The sequence below is a fragment of the Nyctereutes procyonoides genome, unplaced genomic scaffold (assembly GCF_905146905.1).
Source record: "Nyctereutes procyonoides isolate TBG_1078 unplaced genomic scaffold, NYPRO_anot_genome, whole genome shotgun sequence".
Lineage (NCBI taxonomy): Eukaryota > Metazoa > Chordata > Mammalia > Carnivora > Canidae > Nyctereutes > Nyctereutes procyonoides.
The window spans coordinates 40,051,101-40,063,751 of NW_026575051.1; the positions used below are offsets into that span (position 1 = coordinate 40,051,101).

Below are 12,651 nucleotides of genomic sequence, written 5' to 3' on the forward strand. Positions count from 1 at the left end.
CCAGTGTGACTTACCAGTTTCCAGTACCATTTCTTACATTTTGATTAGGGTCAGGAGAAATTCACTCTTATGTTAAGCATTTTTACCAATCTGGAATTTTAAGTTCATCATTAGGATTATGCCCAAAGTCTTCATTCAAAAAAGAAACAGTTTAGATAATTTCTGCCCAACAAGTATTTATAGTCTGTCTTTAACTTCTTGCTTTCTTTAGGCAAGTCCCTCCAACAATCAAGACTCTAGCCTAGAAACAATAAAAACAAAACACCCAACCTGCCTTCCTTCATGTCAATCATCTTGAAGGTGTAATATTTATACATTCACTTTCTCTTTTCTGTAAAAAACAAGTAACAAAAAGGAAAGCAACTAATCTTTGTAAAATAGACAACACTCGTGTTCCTTTCCTTACACAATTACATTCAGCTATTATCATGTCACTAAAACTGCTTTCCCCAAAGACCCTAATTAACTAACCATCTTCTCAGCTTCCCTCGTGTCAATATGAATACTGTGTATCACTTTCTTCCTTTCTGCCACTTTTTCCTCTTCCTTAGCTTTCAGAGTAGAGAGTGATTTTTCTCCTGGTAAGCATAGAGTCTGGAAGACCTAAGTTCAAATAACTCATCTGTGTGACTTTGAACAAATCAGTTATTTTAGAACTCATCTGAGTTTCATTTTCAAACCATAAAGAGAAAAGTATTTGTTTATATTCTAATTTTTTACCAAAAAAGATGTAAAAGTTTGGAGAGATATATAGCATAAAATGAATTTAAAAATTAAAAAAAAAATTAATGAACAAAAAAGTACGTTGGAGTCAGGAATAAGATAATAGAACCCAACTGCATGTTGTTGAGTTCTATTTAACTCTGAATGATATGCATTAGGCCCCAAATTTAGATTCAAGCATTCTAGCAGCCAATGTTAAGAAGGAAACATGATCTATTACCAGGTAGTCTCTAACTGCTCTTAAGATACATATTAGTGACACTGAGCTTAGCAAGAAGCTACCATAAAATTAATAAATAGCATTCTTGAAACTACCACAACTTTAAACATAATGATGAGTTTCAAAGAGCTATTTTTTATGATCCTATATACACTAATGACATTATGCTAAAGAAGAAGAACTGGATAATGTATGCCTAACCACAAATAAACAATACTATAGAAAGATTAACAATGAAATCCAGCAGGGAACAGAGTACACCATCCAGATTAAGCTTTAAACATTTCTAAACATTTTAAATGGCTATCAGTAGGTAGATGTATATTTCCTCAGAAATAAAAGACCAAATACTATTAACTTTAGAAGAAATTATTAATCTATAAATTTAGAGAGAAAAAAGCAGCTATGATACAGATGAGAAAATTCCAACATACATCCATTTGAAATATCTCTTCAATATGTCTAATGCTTGCCATATTTCTTTCCTTAGCTCATTTCTGGAATATTCTTGGACTCTGACTATTAATATTTATTCTGCAATTTATGTCAGCAGATGTCCTTAAAAAATAAAATTTTCAGTAACAAATGCAAATAATTTAAAAAGTGTACCAAAGGCTTATAATCAAAACCAAGAAAAACATCTTTAACTTGTGTAACTACTTCTTGAATTTACTTAGATTTCTGAATAATAATTAGTACAGAGATATTTCTTCACTCACCAATTTCAGACATTAAATATCAATCTCTCCATATAATTTTATGTAATTATATGTATTTTTAAAAACTGTATGGTTTTTATCATGACTATTTATTGTTTGCTACGGAGCCAAACAGTACATAGTTGCTTTCTTCTATAATTTTGTATGATTGCTTCATTTTTTGTGTGTGGTTTGTTTTCTTTGAATGTACAATTAAGTCTAACAGCTTAAGCTATAAAACATTCTTCAATATACTCTCCAATAAAGTCAAACATTAGATAATTCATCAGTTCCGTTTTCTTTCTTTCCTGAAGACTTTGCTCTTCTGAATTGGTCATCTAGACTTGCTATGCAGATGCTATCCTGAGACTTTTATTGACTATTATTCAGAATTCATTTTGGCTCTTTACTGTTCTGGATTTCCTGTTTCCTGGAAGGATTCCATGTCTTTCCCTTCCATGGTTTGTTCCCTTATTTGACAGAAACATCTTTCAAAGCTTCCAGAAATATGGTGTAATGGAATTTATATGGAATGTAAATTCTTTTTGGTAACTCCCATGTCTCTAACTTTGATAACTTGCATTTCTCTAAATTTTCTTTTTAGAGCACACATATAAATTCCTAAGTTTACCAAGACCAAACAAGACAAATCACCATGCCAATGCCTTCCAATGGCATTGGAGGAGAGATGGATTGGCATATCAACTGATGTGCTTTTTCAAACCAAATATGCCATATATGTACCACATCCCACTCCAAGATGACAAAGAGTGGCCCTGTTTGAAAATTAAAAAAAAAAATACTCTAATGAATTGCACATCCATGTGAACATAAATTAATGCATCCTAAATGCTTGGAAATTTTAATATTTTTAAAGTTTCTTTGAGTCTTGATTACAAGTTTAAAGACTGTAACAGATTAGGTCAGTAAGAGAAAAAAGCCAGTTTAGCTTTGGTACCAGTCCAAATTATTAAACATTTTGAATTGAAAGATGTCTTTTGCTTCAAGTTTGAATAGTTATATTTTTAAATGAAAATTTAATTCAACACATGAAACAGCTAAAGAAATAGGTATAAACAATCTTTTAGGATTTGACAATGCAGGGCGTCAGCATTCCTAATCCTGGTGTTGTTCAAGGGTCAGCTGTATTTTAAATACCTGTATTTAACGGACACTGTATCTTCTTACTTTGCTAATAACATTCCCACAAATGGCAAGAAGATTTCTCTGATTATCTTTTTTCCAAATCACTAAAAATAGTAAATCACTTATTAGATTAAGAAAAATAACAAACACGTATGTCTTCTAAATAAATGACCTACCTATGTTCCACCGCCTATATTTTGCATCATCAAATTGTTGTCTCAAAACGAGGAAATCTATAACATCAGGCATATCGTGGTATCTAATTACAAATAGAAACAAACTGATTAGGTCACATACCTAAAAATATCTAAAAGAAGTTCAAATTTATCTGAATCTTGAAAAACAATCTATAATAAGAAACCACCGCCTCTTTTAATAGTCCTTACTTCATGGTAAATGATCCGCCAGTCAGTTTACCGGTATCAGGATCTAGAAAAGCAAGTTTAAGGCAGCAAAGGGTAGGCAATCCCACTTCATACTTTATGCCAACTATTTTCATCAGTTCTTGTTCCTGAGAAAGATACAGAAAATATGAAACCATCTTCACAAAACAAACTGATAAACATAATAACATTTTTTCATTTCAATGATCTAGATAGTGATTATTCTGTGCATGCAAAAATTTACTGACCTGTATACTGAAGAATTTATACCTTTATAGTTAACAAATCCTATCTATAGATAATATGTAATATCTATATATTATAACTTTTTTAAAAAAGAGAAAACTTTATTAAAATAAAAGTTTTCCAATATAGTTCCAAAGCCCTCTACATAGTTTTCAACCCTGGCTGATAAATCTAGAAATACTTCTTTACAAATATGAAGTTTACCTTAGATATCAGTGCTAATAAGTTTTACTATACTGACACTTCGTACCCAACTTATAAAATATCAGAGTACATAAATTCAATCTTTTGTTTCTTTGAAAATTAATTACTTTTACTCTCCAGGACTGCCTCAATTAAAAAAGGTACTTTCATGAGACAGTTCCTTACAGTGAAAAGAGGAACATTCAATACAATTTTCTACATAATCTAAAACTGCACTTTTTAAGTAATAAACACCATACCCGTAGTTCCATTTTATGCCATGGCTGTTTTTTGGGATTGATACTATAAATCTTATTTTTCCGGGCCATTTCAACATAAGCTTCATGTCCTTGCCGAAAGTAGTAAACCTAAAAAGTCAAGTCACAATTTTAAAACTTGAATGTTTCCTTTAATCCAAGATGCAAGATATCAGCTAAAACTGCAAAGAGAGAATTTAATATCCTTTCAAAAGAAATTATAATATTTTAATATTTTTTCCTTTTCCTCAAATTGTCCAAATGTCATGTAATCAACAAAGTGTTCTAAATAACATTACTTTGGTTATACACCAAGAGATAAAATAAGCAGGTTTTTGGTTTTGTTTCACTGTTTTATTTTTGGATTCAGAATAAGTTGACCAATGCTGTATAACAAAAGTTGTAACTTGGAGTCACGATCAGCTTAATCATTCATGTATTTTGGTAGCAAGTGGTTTGTACATATGCAGTAAACTCCGAAATGAAAAATTATTTTTATATATCTTTTATCCTTACAAAGAGAGCAAAGCATGTATTTATCCTCATTTTATGGAGTTCACATTTAAGTGACACCTATTATCCTGTAGAACTGTTACTTGACGTAATAGTCTGACACTATGTATTCTTACCACTATAAAAAAATAGGAGCTTTTTTTTTAAAAAAAATACTATTAAAATTTTTACAAATGCTATTAAGTTCTTGGTAACATTCTGGGATATTCATTAGTCTACATACTTATATTCTATTTATTAATATCACTATTACTCGAGTTGTTTGAAATTTCATAGGAATAATGCTGAATAATGAGACCTTGTCTGTTTAAGCACCAACAATTAAAAAGACAACTTAAACATTTTGAAAGAAAATTATTCAATAAGGATTTACAGTTTAGTCACCTTGAAATATAGATTTGACTAGATTAAATATAATTTAATCAAGCATCTTTTTGATGCTCAAGGATCTGTCATGCTCTATCAATGCACTAAATTACAAAAATGTTGAAATGTTCTGTCTCTACAAGTCTTAAGTAGGGGCCCTAAAAGAATTTTTTCCAGCTTTTTCTTTAGTTACTCTTGCAAAAAAAATGTTCTTGTTTTCTTTTTTTTACTGTCAACTGTCACTTGCTACTTTCTACTACTAATTAGTATGGTTTGCTAAAGAAGCTCATATTATACTTAATTTATTACTGCCAATCTACTGGATACCAGATGGCTCTGTTTCTTAACACTTACGTATAAAATAATACATGAATGCTGGACTACGAATTTTGATATAAGGTCTTACATTTTCATTTCAAATTCATAAGCACATAGTCCAAAATGATGACCGATCACATTTTCTTAAAAATAAAATATTTCTGACTCCAATACATTTTTAAAAAGATCTAATAAATTATAAACATTGTATTTAAATAAAAACTTATGAAATAAAACTAAATAAAGTGCTGAATTGCATTCTTCCCTTAACATGTCATATATTTAAGCCGCCTTATGCTATGAAAAATATATTTTTAGAAAGAAAAAGAAAATTGGCAATAGAAGCCTTATTAAAAAAATACTGGTTTTTAAAATGCCAATAAGATTTCCATCTTCTTCCGATATATAGTTTTGCTATTGCAATATTTAAAGTGGCAAGTGGCCTCAAAAAAAGATTAGAGCTTTCCTCCTAATTATACTTTTTCCATACATAGCTATAAACATATAAAATGAGATATTTTATGAAACTGCTGTTTTTTACAGTTTCAAGAGCTATTTAAAAAAGCTTAAATATACTTCAAAGAAACAAAGATTGTTTTTAAAAGTACCTCATCACCCATCTGTGGCACAAATGGACATCTTCGGGGAATAGTATCTGTAATCCATGTTGATGGTAACCATTCTTCTAATGTCAAACCATTCTCTGTTAGTTCTCCTACAGCCAATCTCTAGGATTTTAGAACATTATAAAGTAATATTATCACAAAAGTATTCATCTATCAATCTGTCCTTTAAAACACCTATAGAGACGCCTGGGTGGTGGATTCAGTTAAGCATCCGACTCTTGGTTTTGGCTCAGGATGTGAGCTCAGGATCATGAGCTCCATGTCAGGCTCCATGCTCAGCATGGAGTCCACGTAAGACTCTCTCCTGCCCTCTCCGCTGTGCTTTCTCTCCCTCACAAATAAATAAATCTTTAATAAAGTAACTATAAAGGTAGTTAAATAAAAGGTGAAGGAGATTATTGAACAAAAGTATATATTAAGTATTTTAAAAACCCTTATTCTGGGAAGATGGCAGCAAGTGGCATTATAGTCATTCAATTTTCCCCAAATCACCACATTAGAAAAAGAACTAGATAAACCAAACTTTACAGACAACATTCAGAAACAAGACTAGGTAAACAAGATATCCTCCTAAATCCCAAAATATAAACTCTGTGTAATCTCTCTCTGAAAATCCTATCAGTTTTATCAATATTTCATGTAATAAACCAAGCCATTATTCAAGTTCTTTTTTTTAAATCATAGTCATGCCTTGTCAGAAAGAACTAAGTTATTTTCATAAGGGCTGAGTAGTGGATAATACAGAAGGCTGTTTCAGTGAGGTGGGCATTATACTTATACAAAGCCCAGGAATATTTTCTCCCCTTTCTCACACCTGGTTCACAATATATGAATTATGTATGTGTATATGTGTGTGTGTGTGTGTGTATGTATGTGTATATATATATATACACACACACATATAAAAACAAAGGTTTCTGGTTAAACAAATGGATGAATAAAGTTCCCAAGTACCAATATGGGGAAAACTACAGAAAAAAAAAAAAAAACAGGTTTGGGAAGGAAAGTAAAAAACATAAGTTTTATACATGTTTACCTCTCTCTATATATATCTATATATAGATAGATAGATATATATGTGTCTCAATAGTGAGAGGTATGCACTAGCAGGTATATATTCCTGCTAAACACAACTTGTTTCTCATTCAAACATATCAGGAGCACTCTCTTTGAAGATTAAGGGAGAGGTAAATGGCTTGGTATTTGCTTTATGTGAGACAGGTCCAGTGGAGAATTTTAGTCAAAAGAATGACAGAATCTGACTTTTAAAAGGATCACTCTGGATGCCTCAGAGCAGGGATTTGCAAATTATGGCCCATGGTTCAAGTCCCACTGCTTCATTACTTTTATAAGTCAAATTTCATTGGAACACAGCCATATCCATTCATTTATATATTGTGTATGGCTGCTCTCAAGCTACAACAGCGGAGTAGTGGGCCCCAGAAAAAGTGTCTTGCTCCATACTTTGGAGAACAGAACCTAGGGATAAAAGGGTGGAAGCAGGATGATAGATAGAAGGCTTACTGCAGTAATACAACCCAAGAGTTTATAGTGGCTCACATTACTGTGATAGCCTAAGTGGCAAACAAAACAAAACAAAAACAAAAAACACCCAAAACCTAAAAAAAATCCTCAGGTGCTGAATATAGCTAGAAGATAGAGACACAAAAAACCCCTGATGTACTGGATGTAGAATATGTGGGAAAAAGAGAATTAAGGATAACACTACAGTTTTGATGTAAACAACTAAAAGAGTTGTCAATGTGAGAAGAGAAGGGCTGGAGAAGACCAGAGGGGAAAACATAGAAAATAAATTTTGTATTATGTTATTTTGATAAGTCAGAGGATATCTGAAAAGTTAATTTATCCATACTGAACACACATTATTATATGACAGAGTTAGAGCCATAGATTTTCAGTTTCTTACATTAAGGTTTTGAGTTAAAGTATATTTGAAAAAGGTTTCCTTCAACTTAAAAAAAAGAAAAGAAGATAGGAAAGTCTGAAAATTGTTAATTCCAGCCTCAGTATGGGCTGTTAATTTCAGCAAATATTTCTCCCCACAGGGAGAAAATACCTATATTGACTGAAATAGCTAACAACTCAAATGGAATCAAGTTAACTATGAAACAGGAATGATCATATTTCTAACTCTAAGACTACGGTACAGCACGGCCTAGAATCAGAATGATACTAGTCCCCAGTAATTCTTGGGAAATCTAGAATTTGGGGTTAAAGTAAATTTCTATCACTTAGTACTTAGATAATAAAATGCATTGAATACTCCTCAAAATTTCAGCCTCATATTTTGAAACTTTTTAAAATTTTGGAGCTACAAGAAATTGATTCATTTCTATTCATGGAAAGTCTTCTAGGTCTACCTCACATTTTGCTCATTCTGGGAGCCTTACCTGAAACTCTAAGAAAAAATGTCCTTATTTGATCTCTGAATTCCCATCTTTAAAATTAATCTAGTAATTAAATATATTAGATAATATGATATTTCACTCACTGTTTTGAAAACAAATACTATTCTTATACTTCTTTTTATCCATTGAATTGGTTTATAAACTTTAGCATCCAATAAAAATTTATTGGCCTGGTTTCTAGAGTTCCTAACAGTATAATGAACATATATCAGATATTGAGATTACTGCATCTCTGGAGGTTTTTTTTTTTTTTTTTTTTTTTTTTTTTTTTTAAGAAAGAGTGTGAGTTAGCAGACAGGGAGAGGCAGAGGGAGAGGAAATATCTTAAACAGGGTCCATGCCTGCCCCACTGCAGACTTGGACGTGAGGCTCAATCTCCCCACCCTGAGATCACGACCTTCCCAAAATCAAGAGTCAGATACTTAACCAGACTGAGCCACCCAAATGACCCTGGAGAATTCAATTTTTTAGTAAGCATTTTTTGTATTTGCCTTACTGTTTGTGCTTAATTAATTTGAATATAATTAGTCATATGGAAAATATCTTCATCTTTTCATAGATGCAGTAAATATTAATTAATAGGATCTCTCAGTTACTTTCTATGCATAAAAAGAGAAATACTGTGTTTGTTTGGGGTAACAAGACAACTAAGGAATAAGAAAAATTCTATCTACTATTAGATCCATTGGTGGACTAATACCAAACTGTAGGTACTAAAACCAAATAAAAGGAAATAGTCTATAATTCCTTACACTTTATGATCTTTAAAGTTTGTCCCACATAAATTTAGTGGCATACAGATCCTACTGTAATCTTCAAGCAAAATGGTGAAATTAAAATATGTCAAATAGTAACAGTGGATCCAAATGTGGCATTGCATGAAAAAGTGCAAGGTGTTAGCTTGAATGCAATTATCAAATCGAGGAATTAGGTGAAGTAAACTGCACTCTTGGGACAAAAAAAGTTATGTTCTCACAGGGACTTAAAATACTGTAAACCTTGAAAGTTCATCAAAACTGTCTTGAGCTAATGGAAAAAAAGGGTTTATTAGCCAGATAAATCAGTTTTCTTAACCAATCTATGTACCATAAAAAATAATGGGTTAACCTACTTTTATCATCACTGACAACACAGAAAAATGTTGGCATATGTGTGATATTCTCTTTGGTAAATCTTCCCGAAACAAAAGCAAAGGAGATAAAAGAATAGTAGCTGTGGAGTCCAAATTAAAGTAATTCATAATTATAAGCTGAAGCAAATAAGTGCTCAAGTGAAACAGATAAAATAAACACTTAAAACAGATGTATTCTTAAATTTTTCAAAGCTTTCTGGAGATAAAGACCTTCTTAGATTCCCTAGTATTTAATTCTACATTTGACAACTTATGTTTAATTCTAAAGATGAGAGGTTAAAAAAAAAAACTTCCTTGTGTTTGTTTAACCAAATATACTTTCCATTTATAGTCTCTTGGGGAATAGAAAAACATCTCTTATATTTCACTTACTTCAGAGCAAAAGTGTAATAGCTCTTATTTTTTAAAAGAATCCCATTTCCATAAAAGCTGACAGGTCTTATTTTCGTAACATTTATTTCTTACATTCTCTGATCTGTCTCAAATTATCCATAGACTAAAGATGAAGTAATCAAACCAATACTACTATTGACCTAAGGACCATCTAATTATGGCTCACATGCTCTGTAAATTAATGAAAGCTTGTTAACAACAATAGTGTCCTCCTTTAGATTCATACTTATATTTTGGTCAACTATGACAAGTTCTGCCATTTTTATTCAGGTGATGTGCACTCTCTAAGCTTTCTGGTTATTTTCAGCAAAAGTAATTAATAAGGATGGTTAAAAAGTAAAAGGCAGAAGATGAATAAACTGCATGTTTTATAACATTGTTTTTTTAAATACACAAATAAATCCCACCAGATCACAAAAAAAACCAAACCTGCTCATATTATAAGATTAAATGCTCAATATTTATGTATTTATGTATGTATATACTTATATTTTTATGTAATCTCTAAACCCAACGTGGGGCTTGAATTACAACCCCTAGATCAAGATTCACATGCCCTACTGACTGAGCCAGCCAGGTGCCCTAAATGCTCAATATTTAGGATACGGTAATTCTATAAGTAAATATTCTCACATGCTAAACATTTAAAGCTTGAGTAAATTAGATGTTTTGTTATAGTATGCTTTATTACTATGTAACTTCTGAGTTTTTTTCACTACTACTTGCTGGTATACCTCAACAACGTTTATATTCATCAACAGCACTTCTAAAATGAGTGCTTTTGTTCTCATAGAACACAACTGATATATATATATATATATATATATATATATATATATATATATATATATTTTTTTTTTTTTTTACAAAAAACACCTTTTGTTTTCTTTCTTTGGGCTTCTTTTTCTTTGGTGATATTTGTCCATCTTTTTCTTCATTTACTTTTTTCCTTTCCTTTTTAATCTGTTTTTGCTTCTGTTTTTCAGATTCTTCTTCTTCATCTGAACTGCTTTCTGCTTTCTTGGTTTTATGCTTAGGAATTTTCTTTGGTGGTTGCAGATTAATTCCTGCATCTGCTGTCCAGTCAGAATAATCACTAGAGTAGTCACTAGAAGGCAAAAATGCATTTAAAAAATATACTCACAAGATAAGACTTTGTTTTATAAAAACATAAAGAGAGATCACAATAAAGAATGACAGAATACATATTAAATTAACTAAAAATAAATTAACTAAAAATATTAATTAAATTAACTAAAAATATTTCCCTTTCAACTCATCATCTTCTAAACAGTTTCTTAAATTATGTAGGCTTAACTTACTTAAATAATCTGAAAAAAATTTTCTAAGATAAATAAGCCTATAGCTTTAATTGAAACAATGAACTTAAGTGTCTTCTAAGATTTTATTTTTTAAAAAGATTTTACTTATTTATTCATGAGAAACAGAGAGAGAGGCAGAGACATAGGCAGAGGGAGAAGCAGGCTCCAGGCAGGGAGCTCGCTGTGGGACTTGATCCCCGGACTTGGGATCATGACCCAAGCCAAAGGCAGACACTCAAGTGCTGAGCCACCCAGGCATCCCATCTAAGATTTTAATATTAATATTAATTTCTGAGTGCTGCATATGTTCAAAATATTTTAAGGGCAAACGAAAATAAGGAGCAGAGGGTCACCTTCTTCAATGCTAGCATCAGTACAAAGATAGTCTGAGATACTACAAGAGATATCAATATTGAGAAAGAGGCATAGGGATTACTTTTCTGAGAGGAGGTGGGAGCTCCTGACCAGAGGAACTCCAATGGTACAGCACTGCTGCCATAACTAGAGCTGGATATTAAATGGGGACTGTCAGAAGTGTTTCAGCCCAGTAGGAAGGCTGCTTGCAAATTTTACTCAGTATCTACATATACATTAGGTACATCTTATGCTTCAAAGAATGCCATGATTCTAAAAAAAAAAACAGGCTTCATTATATATCACTATCATGTCTACATTTCAGTTTACCTTCAAAAGATCTAAGTTAAAAAAAAAAAGCTAAGTTTTACTGAATTGACATTGTTGCAAAATAAAGAACCCAGTTATGTTACCTTCTGTTCTAATTTTAGTACATGAGAATATTACTTGATTTTGTACAATTTTAAGATAAAAATAGAAATGCCTTGAAAAAATCTAAGTTATACTATGTTAAAATCAATAATTAGTTCTCCTATACTTAGTGATATATGGCCTTATTCCTCTTTAAAGATTAACACTGAAAGGACAGATTTTTCTGGAGTTTTATTATACTACTATTATGTCTTATCCCTGTCTTGAATGTCCGTGGTAGGTAACTACGAATACTCCCTAAGAATAATCATCACAGGTAAAAATCAAATAATTAAGGTGCTGTCCAGTGTGATTTCATGACTTCATTTTAATTTGAAAATGACTTTAAGAACTTAATTTAAAAAATATTGTCAGACACTATACTAGATGCATGAGAATGCATCCACACAGCAAACATCTAGCCAAGAATAAACTGTCCTCAACTTATGAGCATTTATTTATACTAACTCTAGCCATGGTCACTATAAATGGCACCTGCTAAATATTCACAGCTGCTACTCTCTGGAGCACTCACCACTAACAGAAGTCTTCTGATGCTAGCACAGATCTAACTACAAACTACAGGACCCATGTTCTTTACAGCTACCTCCCATCTGCAGAAGCCACTAATGCTCTATGTGTCTCATGGTTTGAGATACTCTACTTCCATTACTGAGCCAAAAGAAAGGGATTTTTCTTTACTGCCCTGTTTCAAATATAGAAAACTACTAGACACAACTATGTGTATGTGCATATCATTACTGGGAGTCACTGTTCTGGGAACAGGAAAGCCTTGATTCTAACAGTGATATAAGGAATTCCTAGAACCTCTATCTCTTGGGTTTCTTTGGCAATTTTAAGAGCTACTGCTGATAGGGCATAAGTGTACAGGGCTAAGTATATTCACCATTTCCAAAGGCTGTATTTTCTT

General features: G+C 31.8%; 1 protein-coding gene across 4 annotated transcripts in view; it reads right to left on the minus strand.

Annotated features, from left to right (window-relative positions):
- The window catches only part of PHIP (pleckstrin homology domain interacting protein), a 131,865-nt gene that overhangs the window by 30,155 nt on the left and 89,059 nt on the right, over positions 1-12,651 (minus strand). For all 4 annotated transcript variants that reach the window (XM_055329686.1, XM_055329684.1, XM_055329687.1 and 1 more), the window contains 5 exons: positions 10,510-10,741; positions 5,662-5,781; positions 3,860-3,967; positions 3,174-3,298; positions 2,964-3,046 (listed from right to left, as the gene is read on the minus strand). In XM_055329686.1, the coding sequence (XP_055185661.1) occupies positions 2,964-3,046; positions 3,174-3,298; positions 3,860-3,967; positions 5,662-5,781; positions 10,510-10,741 (668 nt within the window). The remainder of the gene's footprint in view (positions 1-2,963; positions 3,047-3,173; positions 3,299-3,859; positions 3,968-5,661; positions 5,782-10,509; positions 10,742-12,651) is intronic.